Source organism: Penicillium robsamsonii, assembly GCF_028829455.1.
Source record: "Penicillium robsamsonii strain IBT 29466 chromosome Unknown utg000005l_segment0_segment0, whole genome shotgun sequence".
Classification (NCBI taxonomy): Eukaryota; Fungi; Ascomycota; class Eurotiomycetes; order Eurotiales; family Aspergillaceae; genus Penicillium; species Penicillium robsamsonii.
In genome coordinates this window covers 2,204,776-2,231,443 of record NW_026643223.1, presented here as the reverse complement: position 1 = coordinate 2,231,443, position 26,668 = coordinate 2,204,776, and the positions used below count along the sequence as shown (strand labels likewise).

The window sequence follows — 26,668 nt, the reverse complement described above, 5'->3', positions numbered from 1 at the left end:
TGAGCCGACACTATCAAGCCCAGAGCGGATACCACCGTGTCCAAGGTGAACGGAAAGCGGGTACACGGCTTTCCGTTGCCAGAATGGAGAATATTTAAACGAGATCCAATCTCGGTTTCAACTGACGCTGACGAGACTCCCTCACACCATTACCCCTATCTATATCATAATCATCACTCACAATGTCTGAACAAATCCTTGCGGGAAAGACATGTCTTGTCACTGGCGGTGCCGGTGGCCTAGGCAAAGCAATTGCAACCCATTTCCTCGAAGCCGGCGCCAACGTCGTAATCTGCGATGTGAACGAGGAACGTCTGCATGAGGCCTCGGCTGAACTGTCACCCAAGGGCCCCATTAAGGCCATTAAGACCGATATCACCAAGACCAACGAAGTGGAGTCTCTATTTGAAACACTGATTGGCGAATTCGGCAAAATTGATGTCCTCGTCAACAACGCCGGTATCATGGACCACTTCGACCCAATCGGCGATCTGGACATGGAGCTCTGGGATCGCGTCATAGCGATTAACCTCACTGCCCCTGCTCTGCTGAGTAAATTGGCTGTTCGCAGCATGCTGGCGCAGCCAAAGCCTGATGGGCGCATTATTAATATTGTTTCTGCTGCCGGAAAGGCTGGATGGGCCAGTGGTATGTTCCAACAAAAGTGAAGATTTTCTACTAGATCTGGGATTGACTTATTCTTTTAGGTGCTGCCTATACGACCAGCAAGCACGGTCTGGTCGGATTGACTAAGAACACTGCCGCTTACTATGGAAACAAGGGTATCAAGTGCAATGCCTTGATGATGGGTGGCATGGACACCAACATTGTTGATGCGTTTAAGAGTGGGATGCATATGGAGGGTTATGAGAAGATGGTAGGGATCCTCCGGGCGATTCAAGCTCCTCACGTCGACGTGAATGAGGTTGCTGGCTTCTGTGTGAACATGACATATGGAAAGGGCGCCAGTCAGATCAACGGCGCGACTATTGCTATTGATAATGGCTGGACTTCTGTCGTTGGATAGGCTACATGGTTTTGGGTAGCTGGTTTCCCCCGGTTCTACGAGAGGATAACCATGGGCATGATTCTCTCCTAGTTAGCAAGTGTATATATTTCATAACATACATTTTTTTCTTGTAAGTACTTGGAAATAAGCAAATGAATCAATTTGGATACCTCTCTCTCTCTCTCTCTCTCTCTTTTTTTCTCGGAACACCAAAGACTTAGTTAACTAAGGGATTTGGCTGCGGCGGTGCCTGATCCCACTTCTCCACGCCTCCGGGAATATCAATAATCGCCTCCTGACACCAGATATGAACTGCAGATCGCAGCATCTCTTTGTTCAGATCCTCCAAACATCCACCTTTCACGTTGGTAATTGCAGAAAATTCGGGCTGTTCGCCAGGTGCAGGCACTGCATCCCGGAAGCGATGAAGAAGCCGCGCGCCACAGTCTTTGCAAAAAAGGCACTCCAGATCCCGGCCCTTGAGGGTAACTCGAGTGTAGCTGTTGACCATACCGGATACTGACTCAGGGAGCTCGAAGTACGGAAAGGTTGCGGTGATGCCGAAGGCAGACGAGCTTTGGTGCTGGCATTCTGTGCAGTGACAGATCCATAGTTTCAGAGGTTTATCTGTCGGTGTAGTGAATTGAATCTTGCCACATTGGCAGCGAGCTTTCATCCCCATGGTGGGTTGCAAAATGATGCAATTGTTCCGATGTGGGGGGTTAGAGAGGGAGTTACCTGCAGGTGGACTTCGAGGGTTCTCGTAATACAGTAAAATGGCGGTCGACACGTCTTCAAATTGAGTTCTGGGCACAATACTTAGATCTTGTTTTTTTTTTTTTTTAGGTATAAATAAGAAGTAGGGGCTAATGGTTTCTTTACAGAAAGAACTAGGATGACTACCTAAAATAATCAGAAAGGTCTACCTACCAGTTTCTACGTTTATGTTACTTTTAATGTTTTGGATAATCATCTCCTTTGATTCTCATTCAATGGCAGATAAATCCCAGATGTCATCGTTCAAGGGATTCTTCCGAGTAGTAAGTGCAGCATAATACTTTTGACGTAAGAAATAACCTCCATCCTAGGTAATCAAACTTGGATGGCGTAATGCTCGAAAGCCACTGTCATCATTTTCGCACTCATTCGACCCTCAAAGTATCTCTTGTTGGTGGCGATCTTCATCAAATTTTACCCTGGATAGCTACCTCAATAACAGCAATGGCCCCAGGAGTCTCGCGTCATGCTTCATAGGTCAAGTTCAACGTCATCTGTATCTACTCCACGCTCCCAATAGAAAACATCATGGACCTGGGTTCACAAGGGCCGGCCAAAAGTGGGGGTTCAATTTGTGGACGGCCTTATACAAAGCGCGAATCTAGGCCTTTAGTTTCACAACTTCAAGCCATCCATCGTCACAGTTGGCGATATTGGGGTTTTTGGCGATAGTCGAAGATTTGAGTCCGAATACCAGCATGTCAGCGGTAATTCCATCAAGAGATCCGGTGTTTATGAAGAACACTTGAAGCACTTCGATCTTGACTAGAGTCACAGCAACCATATGAGGAAGATCGATCATCCTATCACAGAACATATCGACTGGCTCAAGGGGATTGGCGTTCTTGATGTCAAGGTACGGCAGAGTATTGTTGCCCCAATCGTAGTTGTGTTCCTGGCCGGTCGTAGCCCACCATTTCAAAAAATTGTAGCACTCCTGATCCTTTTAGAGACGAATGAATGATCAGGCCAGGGATGACGTCTCGCGAGCCCATGTTGTCACTTCAACAGAGCCACAGGTTTTCCATCAGGATGTCGAGCGGTACTTGAAATGATTCAATATTCTTAACAAGGGTCAGCGTATTAGACAGGGCAGCGCGGGCTCGAATGTAAGGCCGTGTATCAAAGATTCCTCAGAGTCTTCCGACGCCGTGGGTGAAGATATCATCTGGATGAGCCCGTAAGGCCTGTTCTTTCTTCTCCATAGCAAAGCGGCATCTTCTAATGGCGCTACAAGCAGACTTATGCGCTTGTCGGTGAGCAGTCTGGTGTTCGACGTCGCAGTACATCATCACTTTGCAGCCAGAGCAGCGAAGAACTCCATCTTCCTTGCCGCACACACTACAACCGGATGGGAGTGACATCTCTTGACAAGACGCAGAAAGAATAGTGTGGCAGTGTTGATGTTCTTGATGGAGAATACGGAGAATACGTTCGCAGCGAAGGGAAACGATGATCGGTGTGGAGAGAAAGGATGACGGTTGGCTTGCTATGCAGAGGCTGGTGAAGGTTTTGCAAGTTCTGTGGATACAGACCAGCTTGCTTAGGAGGGAAAGGAAGGAGGGAGAGAGAAACAAAAGAGGGAGGAGATGTCCTTAGGTTATTTATTATGGACTTCATTTACTTACCAAAAAGGAATTGATAACTCCTCGTTTGCTTTCAAAGTCAGGCCGCAAGAACGTGATAGCATGCCATTCTCAATGAGCTATGAGGCATCATCTTTATTCTCTGGTTTTCCGTAATATGTACGTACATATATAATGTACACGCCTTACCAAATAGCAAGCATGAAAGTTCTATAGTTATACAGAATCCGTCCCGAGATATGACTTTATTTATCACAGTTTGGGGGGTCCATACTTATACATAAACTTCCCTTGATTCTTTATCACTGGATAGTTGATCATCGGCTTCAGAAAAACATAGAACTGTGGAATTATATACATCATTAGCTATTGCAAGGCGATGATAGGCCGAATCCCCGGACCACGTGAGAGGCATGTGATCCCCAGCATCTGATTTCCCTCGGAACAACTATTCATCCCCCTCAGGCCCCACTTCTACCTTTCGCTCGCCTTCGCAAAAAGTACAGGATCAGACAACTCCTTGCTCTTGCTGCTACTCAATCAATCGATCTACATGAATCACCGAATGCCATCATGAAGTTTTTCGAAAACAATTTCACCTACGATTACTCCTTTCCCGCCGTCTCCCTCGCCTATTTCCTCCGCTACCCCAACCCTTATTCTCGCCATGTCCTGACAACCGATGTCATCGACAGATATGTCGATCCTGAGACTGAGCGTCTTCACACCATCCGGTTACACCTAAAAAAATCCAAGGTTCCATCTGGAATCCTAAAGCTCCTACCAAAAGGCATGGGAGGCTCGGACAGTTCCGGTCAGAGCTACATCCTTGAGAAGACCATTGTTGATGCCAAGGAGGGGTGGATGGAGACTGAGTCCCGTAACATGGAATGGACGGGCATCCTGAGCGTTGTTGAGAAGCAATGCTATAAGCGGCTCCCATCCGAGGAAAATCGCCTGGCTCTCGATGGTCTGGCCGTCGACAAAAATTCCGAACAGACTAGTGTCAAGACTACGGTTACCTTCCGCTCCCGAATCGGACAAGGAAAGCTGCTTGGGAAGAAGAGGCATGACACCGGTGATCATGAAGACGAAGAGCCCCGTAAAGGATTCTTCTCGTCCCTTTCCACTGCCGGCATCCAGCGGACCATTGAGCTCATCGGTGTGAGTCGAACTAAGGAGGCCGTATTGAAGAGCAAGCAGGGCATGAACATTGTCCTCGAGCGTTTGCGCAGCGGTGGTGTTGTCGGTGTCCTAGAAGGCATGCGCCAAGACCGAGAAGCAGCTTTTGGACCTGACGGCACGTGGAAGCGTGTCTGGCTGCACGGCAAGGACCGTTCTATTGAAAACGACAAGTCGTGATGGACATCCATTTTTGTTTCGGATTGTCTTGTTTTTGCTTGGGTGATCTACCCATCATTGCATTCTGGTTTCAAGCGTGGAGTTCTGGCGTGGGGATATGATCGAAACTCTCCCACACATCTTTTCTGATTGTTGACATTCGAAATTGTATAGGTTTATCTGTTTGCATGAGGCAAAGCCTCTGGGATGTACATGTATGTTAAGGGCATGGTTATCGCTCATTTGAAGGTTCATTGTACAATATGCATCACTTTTCTATCCTTGTCTGCTGGGTAGCTTTTGGGGCGGTTCTCCATTACTGCTATTACCTATCTGTCTGGTCTATACTCTATGGAGCTAGACGAAACTATATCCTCTTACTGAGGTCCTTCAGGCACAGACCGCTAGTGGTTGGGTATACTATCAAGTCTTAGTCGTTTCCACCGCGTGGCAATATCTTTTTCGCTGGGCGTGTTTTATGATAGCCCATCCAACATCACTTCGGCTCGCTTCTGTTCCTGATATCAACTAGAAGCCAAAACAAGCATTGAAGTATGTCTATGTTTCCTGACACAACTAGCTTTCCCACTCCTGACAGCGGACCATTATTAAGGTTTCGGAGCTAGCCCACAAGTTGGAAACCATCGATACCATCTGCCACCGACAATGGCCCGCCTCACCTTTAGCGGCTTGGTTTTCCTCGTCCCTCTGCGTGTTGCCACCAATGATCTTGTAGATCACCGCCGTCAAGCTACAGACTATTGCAGACGTCGTCACCAACGGCAGCTAGCTGGAAATCAATGTCCGACTTGCCTAAAGCCCTCGTAAGCACGACTCAGTGACCTTCGTGAATGGCTGCTCAAGCAGTTCCAGACATGGAAATCCGAGCCGTTATTCCCCATATTTGATTGGACTTTGATGGTACCTTTTCCCCGACGACAGCTGATCCACGTACGAACGATGTACCGATGCCACAAATATCATCTGAAACCACTAAGGCGCGGCCGGCAACGCCGGCAATTCCGCATTGACATGAAACATGCCACATCTCTTGTCTGTTGTAAGAGCCATCGACACAATACTCGGCTTCACTTAGAAATGAACGACCCACACCTATACCCGACTGATCAACTCCGCTACCGATAACAGCCTTACGCGCGAGAGGGACAGATTCCGCGGACTGGCTTCCTCTGTCAGTGAATCGCAAGCTGTGGTGCGAAACCGTGTGAATGACCTGAAACCGTAGCATTTTCAGCACTCCCCAAGATTGGCTCACGGTTGCTTTTTGGTTCTTATTCTTGAATTCAACTTCATATCGTTGCGAGCCTTAGGAATTTTTGTTCTTATTTTACATCATTTCCTCAAAATCTGAAATCACGTTGCCTTTCTTTTCCAGTATTCTGCGTTTAATTTTCAGGTATTCTTTGCCCGGGAAAATTATAAAGACGGATTCAGGCGGGTGATGCCCCTGTATTTGAGGACATGTGCATACCAAAAGTTTAGGTAAGTCGCCCGACATTCCATGACCATTTCTGTTTTCCTCAAAATTTCATTCTCAAGAGAGTAACTACTCCGTGTGAAATATTACCGAATGAATTAAGTGGATTCGTCTCGCGATACACATAATTGCACGCTAACGGGCAGCCGAATCAGCCAAGGAGCCTTGGCTGAACACACGCGAACCCGAGCCAACACCAATGGGCGTGTGTCTCGGACCCTACAAACCAGATGACGCAGTTAGATTCTCCGAGGATTTCTGGTCGGTTTTTCTTACGTCAGAGGAGTTATCGCATTGAAGCCTATCGGACAGGCAAGGGTAGCAACCTTGGAAGACTGGCATATCACACAGATACGTATTATTGGCTATTATAGAATGTGTACCCTCCAAGGTCGGAATGATGAGGTCATGCAAATCGATGATCTGAGGAAGATCTGACCTTAATTAAAAGAGAAAGGATATACACACCAATTCAGAACGCATATAAGTGGTTGGACCCTGCTTTACCCTTTCAACCGATCGCTGTCTATAATTCCCCCTTTAGGGTGAGTAAATGGGGGCATTGTATTTAGCGGAAAATAATATTCCAATCAAGGGGGTACCTGAAAGAGACTTATCCTTTTTATTGATCCACTACTATGCATCAAAGTACCTTCCAGGTACCCGGCAGGTACCGGAGTCTCCCAAGAATGCTCGGGAAACCCGTTTTTAATACCAATCATCTTTCCTTTTTGTACTTATTTGTATTTGTATTGTATTTCTCTTGGCAATCGGTATTCTTTTTCTTTCAAGGCTCCATTCGTTTCCTTACCCCGAAATAACACCAGTGACCCTTTCTGTTGACACTAACCTCATTTCTCTTCAGACCTATTGCGGGGACCTGTTTCCCTGGCTTTCCTGGCTTTGACAGCCATTTTTTTTTTTAAATCGGTTAATCTCCCTTTTCCCTATTATCTCCTTTCCCCGTAATGAACTTGCCATACATCTGCTTTCGATTATCCTGACTCTGAGGGCCTCCGCGGTCACTCTCGCTGGACATACATAACCTCCCCTGGATATGACTTTCAACATGAAGCTCGGGTCTCTAACCCTGTTGGTGGTATTGCTACAAACTGTATCGGCTCAGTTCTGTTCGTTCTGGAATAATGGATGCATCGACTCGCTCGCTCAGACTGCAATTCGCTTCGACCTCAACCCTCTCTTCCCGGACCCCGTCACGCTCTACTATGGGTTCGATGCCAGTTCTTCCGGCAAGGGCGAAGGCCCTATGACCAAGACAGCGTTTTGGCTGGGATATCAAAATAAAAATATCAATCTAAATGCAGTCGACTCGAATCGCACCTCGGAAATCGGTCTCAGAATTGGCAATTTGACCGGTACCCCTTCCGGGGCGAACAATGGATGCGATGGGATTTGGGGAGAGGATTGTTCCCGTGATCTCAAGAGTGCCCTACAGAAAGACATTTATCGTCTTGCTGTGTCGGGCGAGTACTATTCCAAGCCTCTTGAGGTCGTTCTCAACAAGATGTTGATGAAGCCGCCGTCGCTGCCTGGGTGCCCGCCACCCACTCTTGACGTTGCATCTATTCCAGTCCAAGGTATGTCAATTATTCTTCTTGTCTAGCTTTATGTTCTAACCTTTCTAGATTTCGCCAGAGAACGTGTCCCCGATCAGAACGTCACCATCATGCCACCTGGCTCGGGCGCTTGGCCTTGGCAGGTCTGGTACCTTGATGACATGAACGCCCGCAACCAAGCTTCCCAAGTGGCAGTTGCCATCATCAGTCGCGCCCCTTCCTACAATAGCATACCACCGGACGGCCCAGATGATATTATGGTTGAACTTGTCTGCGTGCAGGCTCCTTCTAGTGGATCTTCAAAGGGCTCTCACGGCTAAACTGAGCCGTAGAGGTCGGTCTTCGGATCGTCCTCGGGGGTTTTCTTTTTCTTTACTCTCTGGGTAGTGCGATACATTACGCCCTTTGACCTCCAGCACATCTCGGTACTCATCTGGCAGTTTTCGTCTACGTGTGTTAAGCCATGGTTGACACCCCATCGCGAGAACATGCGAGTCCAAGATCCCAGGGCACTCATTTTCTTTGGTACAAGTGCATTCCACTGGGTTAAAGCGGTAAAATACATCAACACGCCGATCTTTGTCTCCGTGCCCACGGCCCCGTCCTCGCCACTTTCAATACTTGACAAGTTCCAGATGAACGAGTACAAAGTTGATCGCTTCCATGCCCACGAAGAAATGCGGACATCCAATATATATGCTGTACAGCGACATGGCAATACATTTGATACTTGTCGCTCGCTTCTTGGAATCCACCAACTGACTCTTCATCACCGCCGAATCGAGCCTGTCGCCTCCGACATTCAACAAGTCAGCAAGCTGAACAGGGCTCGAATTATCCAGCCTCCGGGATTCCAAGACACTAGCCTGCTCACCCCACAGCACGCGACCTGTTTGGCCCCCAAGTTTCGCAATCCCATGATATTTCTCTCGGTCTCACTTGGATCCCGCTTATGACTCACCTTGTGCATTCTCCGCCTTCTCCCAATGCTCCTTGGGAAAGCTCAGTAAGGCAGTGTCCTTCCTGTGCGAGATGGCCCACACGAGCACGAGCAGACCGCCTCCGTCTTTTCGAGCCAGTCACACCATTACCGCTCCCCCACCCGGATACATCAGGAATCCGCTGTCTAGATGTTGACCCGTTTCCCCATCGCCTGCTGTGGATGGGGTATTCGATACGGTTTCTTGTGCATGCGTCTTCGGTCGCGTGATCCTGTATCATATGGCCACACAGAACAGCGTTAAAGGTTAAACCTTCCTAGGATAACTAAATTGGCATTTTGACTAGGCTTGTTGAAGTTGAAGCTGTGATACCATTGTTTTTTATGTTCGGAATCAAGGGTCTTTAGGAGACTCATTCAATGAAGATATGCTAGATAGCAAGCCACTGGAGCTCAAAATAACATGATTGTTCTAAAGTGGGTTGTCAACATCACTTTGTTCTCAGATATACCTTCTCTGCCATGTGCATCGTACCTGCATCAATTCTTTAAAGCTTCACTGTTTTTGCTCCTTTCCTTTCTCCTTCTCTTTATTCTCCTCTGGTCTATCTCAATCGCCTGCACCAATGGGGCACTCGGTTTTGTTCAGGATGCCAGGCCTTCTGGTCCTCCTCGTGACTACAAATCTACTCTCGAATCTTGCCTTTGCTGCCTCGCTTCCAGGAGACTCGTCCTATGTGGCTGCTGCTGGGTTTCCGACCTCTGCATTCTCGTATGATTACTGTTGGCATTTCGATGACTCGGGTAGATAGGTATGCTAATGCGAGTGACAGGTCCTACTACCTTTCCCCAGCCCAGCCAACCAAACAACCCCAGCCAATACTTTATGACCCCGTGTTGGACCTCACTTTCCCTTACGAGTTGACGGATCCCGACAATATCCCGGACAATCAGGATGAGGTCTATTTCCCTGTTCCCCGAACTCATACACCTGCCAAAAAGAGGTATAAGCTGGTTCAGGAAGCAGTATCCAATGTGACCACCATCATCAAGTCAAATAGCTCCGAGGACAACTGCACCAAATGCAAGAATGCCCTAGCCGCAGCGAAGCCTGCAGCGTTGCATGCCCCAGCTTTTGTTCCCAATGCCATGATCAGCCTATGCAAGGCCTTTCGCTTCCATGCCAATGAGACGTGTGAGCAAGATTTTGCTACGAACACCTTCGGTGCTATCTGGACCCAGGTGCTAGCACACGCTGATGTAGAAGGGTTGGATGGTCAATACATCTGCCATTCTCTCAGCAGCAAGTATTGCAGCGCGCCAAAGACTAACCCGCTTGACACGACCAGTCTTTTCCCCAAGCCCAAGCCTGCAGATCTCCAGGTCCCCGAGGCAAGTGGGGAGCGGGTCAAAGTACTACATCTGTCAGACTTCCATCTAGATGCCCGATATGCTGTCAGTTCCGAGGCAAACTGCACGTCTGGTCTCTGCTGTCGGGGTGATAACTCCAACGACGTTTCCGAGGACAAGCCACTGCTTTCTACCTCCGCATATGGGTCTTTCCTGTGCGATACCCCGTATGACTTGGGTCTCGCTGCTTTGCAGGCTGTTGGCCCTTTAACTGGAACTGGCAAAGGAAACAACGACGAGCACTTTGCATGGACGCTCTATACGGGCGATCTGGTATCGCATGATCCGGCATCCCAGATATCCAAAGCGTTGACTCAGTATACGGAGACCAGCATTTATGGCATGTTCAAACACTATCTCTCCGGTCCTGTCTTTGCAGCACTCGGAAATCATGACACTAGTCCTGCAAACATCGATTCTCCTCATAATCTCCCTGGACGTCTGGGGGAACAGCAAAGCTGGAATTATGAGCACCTCGCTGGACTGTGGCGCCATGAAGACTGGATTAGTCGTGAGACCGCTGATGAAGCGAGAACGCATTATGGTGGCTACTCTGTCAAGACACACTACGGACTACGCATCATTGCATTCAACACCGGTATGTTGCGATCAACTCATTTGGGGGGGGGTTCCACTAATTTTCATAGACTTGTGGTACCGACACAACATCTTGACCTTCATCAACACCACTGACCCCGATAGTTCTGGGATGTTCTCCTGGATGATCGAGGAATTGCAAAAGGCCGAGGACGCCGGTGAGCGTGCCTGGATAATTGGCCATGTCCTCAGTGGCTGGGACGGGACCAACGCACTCCCAAACCCGACCGATCTGTTCTATCAGATCGTGGACCGCTACTCGCCTCACGTTATTGCCAACGTTTTCTTCGGACACACCCACGAGGATGAATTCATGGTTTACTATGCCAAAAATGGGACTGTGCAGGATGCAGACAACGCCCTCACCACGGGCTGGATCATGCCCAGCCTAACCCCTCTGACAAATCTGAACAGTGGCTTCCGTGTGTACGAAGTCGACATGGGTGACTTCAACATCTACGAAGCATACACCTTCTACAGCAATGTGTCGGACAATGTGTCGGACTACCCGACTCTCGAGCATACGGGTCCGACATTTGAGATTGAATATTCCATCCGCGATGCATATGGACCTGCAGCTGTGTGGGACGAGGATGCGCCGTTGAACGCGACCTTCTGGCACCGGGTTACCGAGGCCATGGAGAAGGAGGTGGAGCTTGTCAGTCTGCATAACACTTACCAGGGGAAATGCAGTGACAAGAGCCCCAAGTGTACTACAGCCGCATGCCAGAAGGCGAAAGTTTGCTACATGCGCAGTGGTGGTGTCGCATTGGGTAGCCAGTGCCCTCAAGGGTGATTTGTGTATGAGTGGATCTGGAATATATAAATGCTGACCTCTCTAGATATGGATCTGTGCAAAGCGCCTTCAAGGAAAACTAGTCATTGAGAGAAACGGTGATCGAGCATACACTGCAATTGAATTTCTATGTTTTTCCATGGCAGGTAATCGTATGTGTTGTATTCATTTAAATGAGGAGCTTTTGAACCTAGGACGTACTTAGTGTGGTGCTAATAACCAGGGTCGATTAAACCATCGTTTCTTTTGTCCTTTTGGATTAATTTGGACCCATTTTTTTACTCGTTCAATATAAATTATATGACTCTTTTTGTTGGATTGCATTTATATCATTTAATATCAAGTCACTACACAATATTAGGTTGCACAAAGAAAGCGCAATGAGAAACCTGGAAATGATACTACTATACTCCGTATATAAATATGCAATGGAATGTAGATCTATTTCAGCAGAATCTGGAATGTTGAAAGTGGGGGGGAGAGTCAAAGAAAAGCAAGTCAAGAAAAAACTCAGTCAATTAACTCATCATTGACCAAAGTGCAACCCTTCATGATTTCATCTTCAACATGCTACAGAGCTGTTACATCCACTCAACTCCAGTTAGGCCGCTCATTCCCGGATGCATGACGTAGAGCCGACTTTTAGCTTTGGGGGATTTTACTTCTGTCATCACCAAGCTCCGGAGCTTCCGATTTATAACCTCGTCGATTTCCCATAGCTCTTGTACACTGTTGAATCTATAAGCTTTTCTTTACAGCATCGCATTCGATACCCATTCTATACCCCTACAGCCTCACGATCTATCCGAGATCTAATCTAAATCTACGAAAATGGGTCTTAGAGGTGTGCAGCTTGGCCTCAGAGCCTGGGAGGTATGTTCGCACTAAAAAGCTACGAGTCGCATGTTTAGTAACCAAACTCGCAGTTCATATGGTCCCTGCTCATCATGGCCCTCGTCGGTAACATGATCGCCGAGTCCTTCGCCGGAAACCCTGGAACTGTAAACTACGCGATCTACACATCGGTCTTTTCAATGTTCACGCTGTTCTACCTGGTCCCGGCCTCGTTCAACCTCGACTGGGCCCTCCACCCGATCATCATGATCGTCGTCGACTTGCTGAACTGCATCTTCTTCTTCTGCTCTGCCATTGCCCTCGCTGCGAAGCTAGAGTGCCACTCTTGCAGTGACCATGTAAGTTGAACCTGAATACAGGATCGCAGACCGGAATATATAACACTATGAATTGACACTGACCTCTCTATAGAAATACCTCGCTAGGAATGAGATCACCAATGGCTCACACAACATGGAAAAGCGCTGCCGTGAGGCCCAGGCCTCTGTTGCTTTCCTCTGGTTCGGCTGGGCATGCTACATGGCCTCCGTCATTGTCTCTCTGTTCATGTCCCGCTCTGCTACCCCCTCCTCGCGCAAAGCCCGTGGTAACAGCAGCCGCCGGGCCCCCAACATGGCCCAGGTTTAAATGTGCCTTGGTCATGGAAGGCGGGGGCACGTGGTGTAGGCTGAGCCTTGAGCTTGGTTGTTGTCGCCCTCGCCTGTCGCGGTTATATACTACCTGGTAATTTGGGATACCATTGGATCATGGTTATAATTATGATTCTGGTTCTGGTTCTAGTTAATGGCGTTGAGGGGATGATGTCGGTATACGGTTAAGATGTTTGTACGATCTATGAGCTTGGAGCTCGGTCTTAGTTTTGATGTCTTCCATGGTCTCATGCCTGCAACGATTCGACAAAAACGCTGTCTCTTTTCTTTTTTGTTCGAGCATGAGAGACATGCTCTGATACTTTATATGGTATTCATTAATAATATTTGTTTTGGTCAGTCGCCTTCGGCTTATACCTGGCGTTGACTATTATTTTGACCTTTTACGATTTCGAGGGCGTTGCTGCCACTGTATATCTCTTTAATTCAATATTTGACTATATAAGAATAATATATTCAGCCACATAGTCCTTTCCCCTTCATCTTGTTCCTCTTTTCACCCCATTACTTTTCGGTTGCTTGAAGCCACGGGGTACCTGACAATTCATAACTCTATCAACCTTCTACTGGGCCAAGCAAATTATGCCCTCGGGGTCGCCAACCCCCATTTCTAGACGATACTTAAAGCTGTAGACATCTATTTTGAAACCTTATCTATCGAGATCACTCCTTGTCGGCCAAAGAATGGCACCCTGCGAAGTGAATCTTAGATTCTTCACTCACATCTACCAATGCATAGACACCAGTTCTTTTGGGATATAAGCATATTGTTTTGAGAATACGGAGACTTACATGACAGTTCAGAATGTGTGAATTGCCATATAGTCTGTCTGGTATTCCACCAATGATGTGATTGGTAGTCCACGGGTATCTATGTATTTTCAAAGCATTATATAGAAAGTAAGCATACACGTCGATAATCAACCAAAAAAAAAAGGCCCGACCGTAAAATTATACCATTTCTATTGTACTAAGGCCCTAAATCCGTGGATGGGGAGAGCTCTGGTGCTAGCTTTAACAAAGATTTGGAATATGCATGGTTCGAGCTGTAGATGCATGTAGAAAGTACTCCATCACGGAGGCGAGGTTTGAGGCGAGGTTTGACTCATGCAAGGCCCCGTGCGCAAAACACAACACAAGCCTGGAGGAACTTCAGAACACAAAATATCTGGAATTGACTCCATCTCTTGAATCTCCACGTTTACATGTTAAGCTAGGGCTTAGCGGGGCAAAACTCCCCTCCGCTCCACCCAAAGAATTTCTCCAGAGCTTCCGCCCGGACACTTTTCTCCATCCCTTTATCTCACATCTCCATCAATATGCCTGTCCAGTAAGAGCGTCTTGCAATCACCCCGTGCCGGCGATTACTGACCCATTAGTTACTTGATTCTGCTCTCTCGACAGGGCAAAGTGGTATGTCCCGTCAACTACGTAACACCTGTCCGAAGCCCCAACTGACGTCTCTCTAGCGCCTCGCCAAGTGGTTCACCACCCTCTCTCCCAAGGAGAAGGCCAAGATCATCAAGGATGTAACTCAACTGGTGCTGTCCCGCCGGACACGGATGTGCAATTTCCTGGAATACAAAGGTGGCCTTTCTATCCCCGCACCCCCTTTCGCCAACGAGGAATTGGACTAACAGAGACCGCACTACTAGACTCGAAAGTCGTTTACCGTCGCTACGCTTCTCTCTTTTTCATCGCTGGCTGTGCCTCGACCGATAATGAGCTGATTACCCTCGAGGTTGTGCACCGCTACGTCGAGCAGATGGACAAATACTACGGCAATGTCTGCGAACTAGACATCATCTTCAACTTCCAGAAAGCATACTTTATTCTCGATGAGTTATTGATTGCGGGGGAAATGCAGGAGACCAGCAAGAAGAATGTTCTTCGCTGTATCAGCCAGCAGGACAGTTTGGAAGATATGGAGGTGAGTTACTAATTTCTTTTATTTCCATTATATTGTTTGGCGCTCCCTTCTATCATTTCTTCCAAAGAAATAAGTAAAAGAGGTGCTACATGGCTATATTTGGACCCCCTTGATCCACCCCTTTTCCAAGCCATGGCCAAGATTCAGCCGGGCTAATTATATCCCCAGGTTGAGGAAGATGTGGTCACCAAGATCATGTAAAGCAAGCAGGCTTGCTCTTTTTATCGGCGTACATAGGAGTCTCACCATACTAATCAATACAACTTGTTTCAGGAGACGGAAGATATCACACGCAATCTGAACCGAGTTGGTCTGTGACTGGACGCTTTCCATGGTTTGGCTGCTCGTGAGGTCAGTGCGGGTTCTCACTGGACCACGCCTTCCACACGTGACTAATTCCGGACACCTCCCCTCTCATTCTCCCTCCAAGGACCATCCCCCTCTTACTTCATTTCCATCTCTTTGTATACTTCTCTCGTTTGGCAATTGTTTGTCTTGCTATAAGAACTGCGATCTCCCCGTAGTTCGTGTTGAACCCCTTATCTCAGTGTTCGCGGCTATCGACATCATCGCATCTCCACCTTCCCGGTTTAATCACCCGATCCAACACCGCTATCTCCTCCATCTCCATCCGCCTCTCTGTTCTCTCTCTCTTTACATCAGAAGGGAGATTTGAGTCTATCTCTGTGCATCGCAGACAGTGCCACGTCATCTCAGCCTGCTTATCGGCTTATCTCGGTTACTCCACTACCCCAGTTTAACCTCACGATGAAGGTAAAGTCGCAAACCCCTTGTCTTTTGATCATTTTATTAACCCTCCCTTGTGATATAGTTTCTCCCCCTTCCAGAGTTTGAGGACGTGACCAGTTCTCTCAATTTCGATACGACTGACTGTCATATCGTCGGCGGTTGTGATATTTACACGACCAAGGCAGCACGCTCCGATCGGAAACTCTACAATCATATTGAGCAGTCGCTTGAGGCTCAATATGAATCGGTTCTTCGATTTTCAGCTTCACTATCACCTCCAAACGCACACGATGCCGCCGAGACCCTCAATCTATCGCGATCTAGCCCGTTCGGGCCCCTGAGCGACCATTCGAGCCGACGGACATTTGCTTATCTGATCGCCACTCTGAACGCAAGTCATCCGGATTATGACTTTTCACATGTCCTGCGCCCCACAGACTTTAGACGCGAACGGAATTTGAAGCGTGTCATGAACACAGTCGATTCAACGCTGCTCAACCTGCGACCGCGCGAGAACATCAACCTGTCCCCTGCGTCCCCTGCGACTCTTTCTGGATCGTACACAGCAGGATCATCTTCTGCATGGGGCCCGCGGGTGTGGAAAACGATAGATGAACACATGTCGCTCAAGGAGTGTTCGATTTACTCATATTCGCCAGAGGAGGACCCGTCTGATGCCGACGATGGGGCTATCTGGAGTTTACATTTCTTCTTCTTCAACCCGATTCGCAAGCGCGTCTGTTACATCTTCCTGCGTGCGATTCCCATACTCAGCCACACCCCAGACGAGATGGCAACTACGCCTACTGGAAAGCGGAACTACGACGACGGATATCTCACCCCGGACCTCAGCTCCAGCAAGCGTGCCAAGTTCTGGTTTGGAGAACGTGCCAGATCGACTCTTGTCGCTAGCGATAGTGATGATGAGATGGATCGTCCTCTAAAGACAATTCGGCCTACCGCGGACGACTATGACACGTATGTGATCAGTGACGACGACGACAACATACCAATCAGCCGTCGCGGGGTCCGGGCGATGAGTGAGGAAATTGCGGACTCGATGGAAGTTTAGATATACCAAACGATTTGGCTTATGTGCGTTTTTCGTTTTTCGTTTCTTGTCTGTATTCTTTTGGTCCCGTTGATCGGGTATGATCTTTCTAGCCGGAGGTGTTGGGTTAATATTTTTTGACTGGCGCAATCAACTTGCATGGTTTTTCGTTCACAAGGGGAGTTGTTGAACGGACAATGACATACCCTCAGCTTTCTGTGACTTACTGCCTAATATCACCCCTGTCTATTTTTTTGGATTTGCCTCATGCAGATTTGTTTATCAATCTATGAAGTAAGCTTTTTGGTTCTTGAAAATTCCTAGCATTCATCTCAAATGCTACATGTATCGTCCATTCTAACTCGACAGTAAACCGGTCTTCTATATGTCGTGTCCATTGGTCAGGCCTGTTGGACACCACGAACCAGGACGTACGTAATTTCGGTCCATATCTCGACCAATCTCAAAGGGATGGCGGTCTTGCAGCGATAGTGCTTATCTGTAGTGCATAAAAAGTAGTCCCTATTTGGTTCCTCCACGCTTTAACTATCTTTAACGAGTGGAAGAGGCTGATTCGAAGGTTGACAGGGGTTTGCAGTGCCTCAACCTGCCGGGGTCTCTTATGTGGCATCAACGTGTATATCGTTGATGTGATCTAGTTGGATCCGATCATATCTATACGGTGGTTATAAGTGATTCGCTGGCGTATCTATAGTTGATACTATATTGTCCATCTCATGCGGGCATATAGATCAGACACGTGGTCCGTGCGTTGGGGAAAGCTGTCCATTCTCCCCCTTCCACCTGATCATCCTCCCCAGTTGATTCTATTCATACAATTCAAACGATTCATTATGGCCGACGACGAGGAGCGCATCAAAGCCGAGAAGCTGGCTGCAGCCAAGAAAAGGGTAATTCATCGCGAGTGACAGATGGCGTTGTTTTGATCGCTAACTTGACTGTTTGTTATTCAGGTTGCCCAGCTCCAGAAGAAAAAGAAGGCCAAGAAGACCCCCACCACTGGAACGGATACACCCAAGGAGGCAGAGACCCCAACAGAGACAGAACCTGCGGAAGATGTTCCGAGCCCAGAAACACTGGCAGACGCCCCCGCGGAGGAGAAGCCAGACATGCGAGACGAGCCCGCCGCGCAATCCGAGGCCGCAGCCCCCGAACAACCAGAGGAAGCAGAAGAACCAAATGCGCAGCTTGCCACTGATAGGGATATCGAGTCTCCTACCGAACCGATGCCTCCAGCGCCCACATCTCCCGACCCAGAGGCTGAGCCGCTGCCGGTCCGGCTCGATACACCCCGCGCCGGCCACGGCCGACAACCCTCACTGTCAATCCAGTCAAAGATGCGCTCATCTTCATTCCGAAAGACCTCTGTCTCACAGGGCAGCGCCTCCCCTCTCCGTCGGCTACAATCAAGTCCCCCGCACAATCATTACCACCCCTAACCGGGGACGGGGAGTCGGTCCACGAAGTGTTCCGCAAACAGTCTACTAAGATCGAGGAACTCGAGAAAGATAATAAACGATTGGAGAAGGATCTTGCGGATGCGACTTTGCGCTGGCGCAAGACTGAGGAGCAAGTGGAGGATCTGCGGGATGCGAGTGTTGATGGCGCAGAGTTGAAGGAGCAGTTGAAGAAGGCCGAGGAGAAGGTTGCAAGCATTGAGTCATTGGTATGAAACGTTGTTTCCTGTGATCGCCATCTTTGCTGACCCGCAGAATAGAAGGAGGAAATTGCTTCCCTCCAGCGACAGAACTCACAGCTCCAGACCCGGTCACATCGAAACACAAGTACGACAGAGTCGCCACCAGCCGACCTTGTCCGTCAGCTCGAGTCCAAGTCGGCCACTATAGAGTCCATGGAGTTGGAGATCTCAAATCTCCGCGCCCAGGTCGCCTCCCAAACTTCCTCCAACGATGCACACGAGTCCCAGGTGGCAGCGCTAGAGGAGAAGGTGTCAACGAGCCAATCCGCACTAGATCAATCCCAGCGTGAGCTGGCAGACACAAAGCAGGCATTGACGCGGGCCTCCGAGAAAGCAGTCAAGGAAGGCGTCGACAAGACATCCACCGAAACGCTGATCAGTAATCTCCAGCGTGAGATCGAGGAACACAAGAGCGAAAAAAGCGAACTGGAAAAGAAAATCGAGACTTTAGACAAGAAAGTCCAGGCAATCGGCAATCTCCACAAAGAAACCGAAGCCCGGCACCAAACACGGTTACGTGAGAGCGAGAAATCCGAGAAAGAAATCTCTGTCATGCGCAAAAAGATCGCCAGCATCGAAAACGAGAACCTTCGCCTACGCGAAGAGAGTGATCGGATCCGGACTCGCCAGGTCGGCGGAGGTGCCGACGACGACGCCCTGGACGAGCTCGAGGACGAAGAACGCCAGCGCCTTGAGCGCCGCATCCGCGAGCTGGAAGGCGAGGTCTTCGATCTGCGCCGCGGTGTCTGGCAAGAGAAGCGTCAGGAGATGGAATACTATCCGGATGACGGACCTAGCCCTGCCACCGGCGACGCAGCTAATGCATTCGATGACGTTGATCTCGTCGGTGGACGACCCGACCATGCCCGTCGCCGCAGCATGGCCCAGAATCAGCACTCGTCCTTCTCCACGGTGCTTTCTAGTGGCTTTGCTGCCTTCACAGGAGCTGCTGGCAATCGCGCTTCAATGTCTAACCCGTCCCACCCCCCTGGTACCCGTGGTAGTCTCGAGCTTGTTTCCGAAGAAAACTTTGATGATGAGTTCGATGAAGATGCATTCGCGCGTGCGCAGGCTGAGGAGGAGGGTCGCAAGCGTGTTGAGTGGATGCGCGATATCAAGAGCAAGCTGCGTGACTGGAATGGCTGGCGCCTGGATCTGGTCGACAGCCGTGCTGGTGCAGAAGGTGCTGGCGTAGGCATGGGCGAGATATTTGAGGTTTAGTTCTAGTCTCTACTTTACCATCATGTGTGCGGGATGTACGATCATTTTTACTATATACCACGAGGTGGAGTTTGACCAATGAACTTTGATGCAAAGGGCGACCTGATGCAATTGACGTAGGATCTCTGATGGAACACCGATATAAGAAACAGAAAACATCCGAACTAAGAAACCAAAACTAGAATAATGATCCTTCTCAATCACTCGGAAGATTTGCCTGTCAAATACCCCTCAGTCGACCTATTCTTCCTACGACCCCAGACGTCGCCAGCCCAACTAGTGATCTGATAAAGCCAGCCACCAGTAACAAGCACACCTGAAATGGTGTTAATAACCCGAATCATCAGTGTCAAAAAGCCCGCCCTCTCCTCGCTGACCAGCAACAGGATCGGCTCAATGTTATACTTGAAGAAGATGCCCGGCACGACCATCGGCGACTCAGGGATCGCGCTGGACTGGCTCGTTGCCGCGTACTGGTTCGTGAAGACCGTGTTACGTCCGGACCGCGAAGCCGCAGCCTCCGGCGAGCGCGTGTACGCGTCCAGCGCGCCCTTGCCTCGGCTGTACAGCGTCGGCACAATGGAGAGAAAATACTGGAACTTGTAGAAGTGCTCCTCGCTCTCGGCGATAGTCTTGTCGAGCGGGTTCTGCAGGGTCGGGTAATGCGGCCCGAAGGAGAGCTCCGTGATTATGTGGGAGAAGTTGAAGGCTGGGGAGGGGGGAGCTGTTAGCAATGTTGTACGGGATGGCTTGGAGGATACATACACGAGTGATCCAGATGCGGGGCGTTCTCGCGATACCCGTGGCCGCGCGCGGTGACATGGAAGTCACCCTGCACCTTGTTTCCCTCGAGACTTCCGTAGATGCGACAGGAGTCTGGGACATAGCCGCGGCGCAGACGCGGGCCCTTGGGGAACTTGCGGCGTGGGTTATGGCGCACCTCACCGAGGACGTGGCGGACGTGGGCGTCGGCCTCTTGATCGGCGAGACGGTCGGTTTCTTCGTGGGAGAGGGTTTGGTATTCGTGGGCGCCGTCGCTGGTCTCGTAGTTGCGCTTCTGCATCCAGAGGAGCCAGTTTGTGTCGTCGCGTTTGAGGAGCTCGCCGGCTAGGATACGGTCACCGGCTGCATCTTGGATGTTCACGCGGAGTTGGTCGCAGGGCATATGCACGACCATGTCGAGGTTTAGCTGGAGCTCGTGCGAGACGCCCTTTTCAACGCTGAAATGGTAGTTTTCGGTGCCGCGCCACCAGGTTTTTAACTCGGACCAGCTGAAGATCGTGCATACGAGCAAGATTAGGACGGTCCATTGGCCGCCGCTGCGGGTTGGGGTTGTGTAGGAGGGTTTGGTTTTGGCTGGTCATGGGAACGTGAGTAAGTTGTCTAGATCGAACTTGGGGGGTACTCACGAAAGGCATCGAAGGTCTTCAGCGCAGTCAAACTAGACTTCTCCCCGAAGGCATCTTCGTCCAGACCCTTAGATTCGAAGCCATTCATTGCGAATCAATTACCCATGAAGGCCAATGGAAGTTGTTGCGGAGTAAATAAGATAAGATGAGGCCAAGTAGCCCGATTGCCCAGTGGGGACATGCCAGTTTGCATACAACGTACAATGTCCAACTACTTTATATTCAAATGTTCTTTAATTTCTTGAAGTTGTCTAATATTAATTAAAATCACATAGTCATTAATTCAGCATAACCAAAAGCCAGACACGTTAAATCGCTCTACTGAGCAATACATCGTAAACTCTTAGAAAATGCAATGAGAGGTAACAATGTACAAAGGGACCGTGGCCCAGGGGATCATCAAGTATAAAACGAAGGGAAATGCATAAGAGCCAAGCAAGAGCAAAACATAAGGTATAAGCGATACTCAGGTCATCATGGGCGCAATGCAAATGCAGGAACAAGGGGGTATAACATGAATGCATCTTACACAAAATGCTGACATGACAACCGCCCGATGCAAGGATGAGAATGTAAAAAAGAAAAGGGTTAGTATTACAGGGCATTCAACAAAAAAAAAACGTGTAAAATCATTTCCTCTATTGGCTAGTCAGCATCCAATTCGATGGTGGTTTAGGTCATTGGCCTAACTCACCAGGCTTGTCGCAGCGGCCGCAGTAGCGAGGTCTGGCTTCCCGCTGAGACTCCGCGCCGAAACGCGAGGAAGTGCGGACCCGGTAGTTGTAGAATTGCTGGATCCTCGCTTGCCGGGGCTCGACGGAGGCCCATTCACGGTCGAGTGTCGTTTGCTGCTACCCTTGACCGGGGAATGGGCCGAGACATCGCGAGCGCGCATGAACCCGCTCTTCAGCGTTGTGCCTGGAGGATCAGGGAGAGGACGAGCCGTGGAGCTGGCACCTCGCTTGGAGGGCGAGTTTGACGAGTACATCCTGGGCCGGGGGGCCTTGACACCGGTGAGGAATTCGTGTTTCAACGCATCATGGGGCGAGATTCGACGAGCAGGATCCCAGCGAAGGCAGCGAGCGATGAAATCAAGGAAAGCCTCATCATCGCACTTCAAGGCCTGTCGGAGCTCCTTGGAGCTCGGACGACGTCGGCGTCCCTTGGATGAAACAGTCAAACGCGGCTTGCCGAGAGAATCAAAGAACAACTTCTTGCGTGTGCTCTTCTCGATGAGATGCTTTTCCGGAGGACCAAACACTTCCATGATACAAGCAAGCTGTTCTTGCTCATTTTCTCCTGGGAAAATTGGATAACCGGTGAACAGCTCAGCCAAAATGCAACCTAAACTCCACATGTCTATCGGCATGCCGTACGACATTCCGAGGATGACCTCGGGCGAACGGTAGAAGCGACTCTGGATGTAAGTATACACCTTTTCATTCTCAAAACAACTTGAACCAAAGTCGATGACCCGGATTTCGGAGTTCAACGGGTGAACGAGAAGAACGTTTTCAGGCTTCAAGTCACAGTGAATGACCTTCTTCGCATGCAACAGCACAAGGCTGCTGAGCATCTGCTTGGTGAAAACACGGATCAACTTCAACGAGAAGCCCCGGAATTCATGGGCCTTGATGAATTCATAAAGATTCATGCCGAGGAGTTCGGTCGAAATACACAGATGACCACGGAAGTAGAAGCTTTGAGTGAAGTTGACCACACTATGCTTGCCATGAGGATCCCATTCCTTCAGTTTCTGTAGAAGATTGACCTCAATCAGGGCTTGTTGATGGAATCGCTTCTTGTTGCGAATGATTTTAATCGCAACTAGAACCCCAGTCTTGTGGTCAATACATCGCACGACCTGGCCAAAACTGCCCTTGCCCAGGACATCAACAACTTCGTAGCGGTAAGCCAGATGATCACCGATGATGATGTTATAATCACCACGGTCATCATCGTAGCCAAAGTTCGCTGCACCGGAGTGGAGATCTCCAATATGCTTCTTGGCAGTCTGGGTACCACAGAAGAAAATGTCGCGATAATCGATGATCTCACCGCGTTCAAAGATATTGAGCGTTGCCATTTTCAAAGCCTGGGCGGGGCTGACACGATCCTTTGGTCCAGCCTTGCGGCGCAAGTCGTCTAGCACACGCGCTGCCTTTTCAAAGTCCTTGCGTTTAGACCCAAGTCGCTTCATCTCCTCATCTGCAATCGCCACATCTGGATCAACGGTGCTGTCAGTAGAGCGGGAAGTAGAGCGGGAAGCAACCGCAACACTAGATCTAGCATTATTGATCATCTTGTGAACAGGAGAGATATACGTGCTCTGCACGCGTCTAGAGCGGTCGCTTTCGCCCGACTCATTGGAGGGAGTTGGCTCCAGGGTGAGACCTTTCTCGCTGCTAACACTTGGTTTCCGAGTCGTCGGGTTTGTTGCACTTGAAACAGAAGACTGCCGGCGAGGATTGAGATACGATGGCTTGAGACTAGGGCTTGTCGAATTGACTGAAGACAGGTTGTTCCATGTCGCAGAGGCTGGGAGTTTAGGCGGCGGCATATGATTGCACTTGGTTGGATCACCATCGGCTTCTGGCTTTTGGGGCTTCGAGTTGCTGCGAAGCCGTGCCACCTTAAGTCGGTCCCGAAGAGAGGAGCTAGACGCAGTGACACTGACACTCTCAGATTCGGAGGGCGTGGATATCTGGCTGAGCCGTTCTGGAGCGGGTGTGAAGATGGCACTTTGCGTCTGAGGTCGTGGGCCATTCAACTTGTGTGCCTGCGTCCGATTCGAGTAGTCGGCGCTGACCTGGTGGCGGAGATGGTTGAGCTCGGCACCACTCTTAGGCAGCGTGTATGAGGCATACGGAGAAATGCTGCGAGCTGCACTTGGCGTGTCAAATGACTCGAACGCGCTGGTACTGCTAGAAGCTCGCAACGCGGCGGTTGATGAGCTGACGACAAAGTGAGAGGTACTGCTTCGTGCTTGGGTGAGGGGTACTTGGTCGTCTTCATCACGGTACCAGAAATTCGCCTTGGATGCTGTCATCGGAGTACTGGGCGTCTTTGAAATCACTTGGTTGGACGGAGTGTGGGCTTTGCGCTCGTCGTCCCTGTCCTTGAGTGCCTCGATTTTGGTCGTCATGGGCGTGCCCAAAGGCAACAAATTCAGCGGGGGTAATTTCAAGGGCTGCAAACCCTTCCGTCCTGCCAGAACAGTAGAAGTTCGTGATCGTGAATCAGGGGTTTTTGTTTCGGCAGGGTCAACTTTGTCAACTTGGGCCGTGGTATGGGATTCGGAGTCCGAATCTTTGATATTCATAAGGCTCAAATCCACAGGAAGACTGGATTTTCTGGGCGCGGAGAAGACAGGCGCATCCAGTTCACCTTTGGGCGATTCGTATGCCTTGGGGATCGCTGGAACCGGTGGTACCTCTTCCCCATTAGAGTTTGTTTGCTCTGTACGGGGTTTGGGCGTCGGGAGTCGTGACGAAGATAGATTTTGGGACAGTCGGTTTTGAAGAGAGCCCGCAGAAGTTCGAATTGAGTTATAGCTGGTGCTCGAGGAGACAGACAGCCCAGAACTGTACGACTTACGATTTGGATCAGGCGTGGTTCGGTTCGAGGAAGGTGTGACGCTTTTCCTCGGAATTTGAGAGGGAGATTGAGTTGACGATAACGGACGGATGGGAAGAGGTTCTGTTTGAGTGGGGGGTGTGTGTGGCATCGGAGGGGCAGGAGGCGCAATCGACATTCGCTTCAGTCGTCGTGCATCAGTGGGACTGATCGTACGAGCACCAAGTCCAGTGGCATGTGGTGGCATAACAGAAGCCCGCTTAGAGGTAGAGGAAGGAGTTCCCACGGCACTAGAGGGGGTTCTCACCGGGGTCCGCACGGCATTGGTGGAGTTTGAGCGTGTGTGGTCAATGGCCCCAGAGGCAGTCAGAAATGGGCCACGGGGTTCCCTTGGACTGGGCTGGAATGACTTTGCCTTAAGGTTTCGAACAGAAGACGGAACCTTGGCATCAGACTCTGGAAGTCTGGGGCGAAGGAAGTTATTTGTCGAGGCGATGTCCGTGCTGATTTTGCGGGCACTGAGACTGGCCCGTCTAGCCGAAGCATTGGTAGGCGCAAATGCCCCAGAGCTGATAGATTTACGCGAACCCCTTGGAGCAGTTGGAGCAGACGGCTGAGCTATACTCTGACGGCGAGCGCGAGTATTGGCAGAGGATGCCGTGAGGCCCGCAGCGGTATTCGGACCATTCGGACGTTGCACTTCACTCTTTCGTCGAGCGGAAGGAACCCGTGTACGTTCCGATACATTGCCCGCATAAGTGTGGTTTTCCCAGGGATTCGTCAGAGGACCTGTTTCACGGTTCTCACCCGAACTGCCATTCCCGGGCATGGGGAAGTGGTTCAAGCTGGGTTCACCCATGATGCTGTTATGGAAATCATCAAAGTTGACCGGCGCTAGAAATTCCGTGTTGTCTGCATGATTGGGCTCAGCCTTGGACAGGTTCCCCACGCTCGTAGATCGAAGGTTGAAGCTTTTAGTCGAATCAATCGTGGAATCCACAGACGAGTTCCCAGAGTGAAGGTATGGACTAGGTTTGCTAGATATCGAGTTAGTTCAACAGTCAAATCACAAGAGCAGAACTGGACATACCTCCACCGCGAAGCGTCTTGCGGTCGTGGGCCCTGAGGAACCCTTTGGTCACGAATTGAAAGTCTTCTCCTGTTCATCCCACCTGTGCGCGGTCCGGCGACCCCGTTTGAAGTATCAAAATTCATATTGTTCGAGGGGAAGTTAGTCGAGGCCGACTTTTGCAGGCGCCTACGGGCCGGGCCCTCTGCTGTTATTGTCAGTATCTAGCTGCACCTTCCCGACATCTCAACTCTTACCTCCCGAGCCCAATTCATCGTTTGAGGGATTGTGTGCTTGAGCTTCGGTCCGCGTTTGACCCTTCCCAGGTGTTTGCGGTTTTGTCGGCATTGTTTTTTAAGCCCGCGCGTTTTCAAAGGAACGGAAAAGGAGATGTAGATGCGATCGCAATTGCATTCAGGAGAAGTGCGAGGTCTCAAACCAAGAGATACTTGAGCACCGTCGCGCGACTCTTGACAGCTACCGTTCCATTGCGAGTGAAAAAGCAAAGGGCCAAGTCGAGTTCTCTTTGATAATAATTTTGGGGAAAGTAGGGTTGCTGGGGCAAGTCCACCAAGGCGGTAACTAGAGGGAAAAAGAAGGTAATTTTGGGGGGGGGGGGGAGGTGGATTTTATAACCCCATCAACAAAGGGATATTTGGGTGAAATCGAAGATGGATGTGAATGATCACAGATAAAATATATGTTTATTATAAAAAAAAAAATAAAAAAAAAGAAGTCAAAGAGACAAAATAAAGACTTTCTGTTTTTTAGTGTGAGAACTATCGAATTTCGAGGTTCCCCCCTGATGCAAAATAGGATTATGTCAGCTTTCCCCCAGGTGCCGCAGGTGATCGGCAAAAGCATGTGCTTGGGCTTTGACAGTTATTCTGTTCTTATTTTTACTTC

At 49.6% G+C, this 26,668-nt stretch overlaps 13 protein-coding genes across 13 annotated transcripts; 9 read left to right on the top strand and 4 right to left on the bottom strand.

Moving 5' to 3' along the window:
- Positions 1 to 182: 182 nt before the first annotated feature.
- N7447_008887 (SDR family NAD(P)-dependent oxidoreductase) lies at positions 183 to 1,027 on the top strand (the record flags this gene model as incomplete). Its single annotated transcript, XM_057233149.1, has 2 exons — positions 183 to 648; positions 708 to 1,027. The coding sequence occupies 2 exons, from the start codon at positions 183 to 185 to the stop codon at positions 1,025 to 1,027; spliced, it is 786 nt and encodes a 261-aa protein (XP_057082691.1).
- Positions 1,028 to 1,226: 199 nt separating this feature from the next.
- N7447_008886 (GFA family protein) lies at positions 1,227 to 1,691 on the bottom strand (the record flags this gene model as incomplete). The annotated part of the gene is made up of 1 exon (XM_057233148.1): positions 1,227 to 1,691. One exon carries the CDS (start codon positions 1,689 to 1,691, stop codon positions 1,227 to 1,229), a length of 465 nt encoding a protein of 154 aa, XP_057082690.1.
- Positions 1,692 to 2,387: 696 nt separating this feature from the next.
- On the bottom strand, positions 2,388 to 3,150 carry N7447_008885 (zinc finger MYND domain-containing protein; the record flags this gene model as incomplete). Its single annotated transcript, XM_057233147.1, has 2 exons — positions 2,388 to 2,723; positions 2,935 to 3,150. The coding sequence occupies 2 exons, from the start codon at positions 3,148 to 3,150 to the stop codon at positions 2,388 to 2,390; spliced, it is 552 nt and encodes a 183-aa protein (XP_057082689.1).
- Positions 3,151 to 3,945: 795 nt separating this feature from the next.
- N7447_008884 (MSF1 domain protein) lies at positions 3,946 to 4,734 on the top strand (the record flags this gene model as incomplete). The annotated part of the gene is made up of 1 exon (XM_057233146.1): positions 3,946 to 4,734. One exon carries the CDS (start codon positions 3,946 to 3,948, stop codon positions 4,732 to 4,734), a length of 789 nt encoding a protein of 262 aa, XP_057082688.1.
- A 2,546-nt stretch (positions 4,735 to 7,280) lies between these two features.
- Positions 7,281 to 8,108, top strand: N7447_008883 (uncharacterized protein; the record flags this gene model as incomplete). The annotated part of the gene is made up of 2 exons (XM_057233145.1): positions 7,281 to 7,809; positions 7,858 to 8,108. The coding sequence occupies 2 exons, from the start codon at positions 7,281 to 7,283 to the stop codon at positions 8,106 to 8,108; spliced, it is 780 nt and encodes a 259-aa protein (XP_057082687.1).
- A 168-nt stretch (positions 8,109 to 8,276) lies between these two features.
- N7447_008882 (uncharacterized protein) lies at positions 8,277 to 8,744 on the top strand (the record flags this gene model as incomplete). Its single annotated transcript, XM_057233144.1, has 1 exon — positions 8,277 to 8,744. The coding sequence occupies one exon, from the start codon at positions 8,277 to 8,279 to the stop codon at positions 8,742 to 8,744; it is 468 nt and encodes a 155-aa protein (XP_057082686.1).
- Positions 8,745 to 9,354: 610 nt separating this feature from the next.
- Positions 9,355 to 11,614, top strand: N7447_008881 (PPN1 endopolyphosphatase family protein; the record flags this gene model as incomplete). The annotated part of the gene is made up of 4 exons (XM_057233143.1): positions 9,355 to 9,500; positions 9,562 to 10,736; positions 10,786 to 11,527; positions 11,578 to 11,614. 4 exons carry the CDS (start codon positions 9,355 to 9,357, stop codon positions 11,612 to 11,614), a joined length of 2,100 nt encoding a protein of 699 aa, XP_057082685.1.
- A 748-nt stretch (positions 11,615 to 12,362) lies between these two features.
- Positions 12,363 to 13,013, top strand: N7447_008880 (MARVEL domain-containing protein; the record flags this gene model as incomplete). Its single annotated transcript, XM_057233142.1, has 3 exons — positions 12,363 to 12,404; positions 12,458 to 12,724; positions 12,798 to 13,013. The coding sequence occupies 3 exons, from the start codon at positions 12,363 to 12,365 to the stop codon at positions 13,011 to 13,013; spliced, it is 525 nt and encodes a 174-aa protein (XP_057082684.1).
- Positions 13,014 to 14,355: 1,342 nt separating this feature from the next.
- On the top strand, positions 14,356 to 15,167 carry N7447_008879 (AP-1 complex subunit sigma; the record flags this gene model as incomplete). Its single annotated transcript, XM_057233141.1, has 5 exons — positions 14,356 to 14,366; positions 14,416 to 14,449; positions 14,506 to 14,623; positions 14,692 to 14,966; positions 15,135 to 15,167. 5 exons carry the CDS (start codon positions 14,356 to 14,358, stop codon positions 15,165 to 15,167), a joined length of 471 nt encoding a protein of 156 aa, XP_057082683.1.
- A 567-nt stretch (positions 15,168 to 15,734) lies between these two features.
- On the top strand, positions 15,735 to 16,788 carry N7447_008878 (RNA polymerase III-inhibiting protein MAF1; the record flags this gene model as incomplete). Its single annotated transcript, XM_057233140.1, has 2 exons — positions 15,735 to 15,740; positions 15,799 to 16,788. 2 exons carry the CDS (start codon positions 15,735 to 15,737, stop codon positions 16,786 to 16,788), a joined length of 996 nt encoding a protein of 331 aa, XP_057082682.1.
- Positions 16,789 to 17,621: 833 nt separating this feature from the next.
- Positions 17,622 to 19,708, top strand: N7447_008877 (uncharacterized protein; the record flags this gene model as incomplete). The annotated part of the gene is given in 4 exon segments (XM_057233139.1): positions 17,622 to 17,678; positions 17,742 to 18,155; positions 18,170 to 18,454; positions 18,506 to 19,708. The coding sequence occupies 4 exon segments, from the start codon at positions 17,622 to 17,624 to the stop codon at positions 19,706 to 19,708; spliced, it is 1,959 nt and encodes a 652-aa protein (XP_057082681.1).
- Positions 19,709 to 19,908: 200 nt separating this feature from the next.
- N7447_008876 (endoplasmic reticulum-Golgi intermediate compartment family protein) lies at positions 19,909 to 21,205 on the bottom strand (the record flags this gene model as incomplete). The annotated part of the gene is made up of 3 exons (XM_057233138.1): positions 19,909 to 20,417; positions 20,474 to 21,064; positions 21,118 to 21,205. 3 exons carry the CDS (start codon positions 21,203 to 21,205, stop codon positions 19,909 to 19,911), a joined length of 1,188 nt encoding a protein of 395 aa, XP_057082680.1.
- A 597-nt stretch (positions 21,206 to 21,802) lies between these two features.
- N7447_008875 (putative protein kinase) lies at positions 21,803 to 26,110 on the bottom strand (the record flags this gene model as incomplete). The annotated part of the gene is made up of 3 exons (XM_057233137.1): positions 21,803 to 25,730; positions 25,784 to 25,967; positions 26,020 to 26,110. 3 exons carry the CDS (start codon positions 26,108 to 26,110, stop codon positions 21,803 to 21,805), a joined length of 4,203 nt encoding a protein of 1,400 aa, XP_057082679.1.
- Between the last annotated feature and the right edge of the window lie 558 nt (positions 26,111 to 26,668).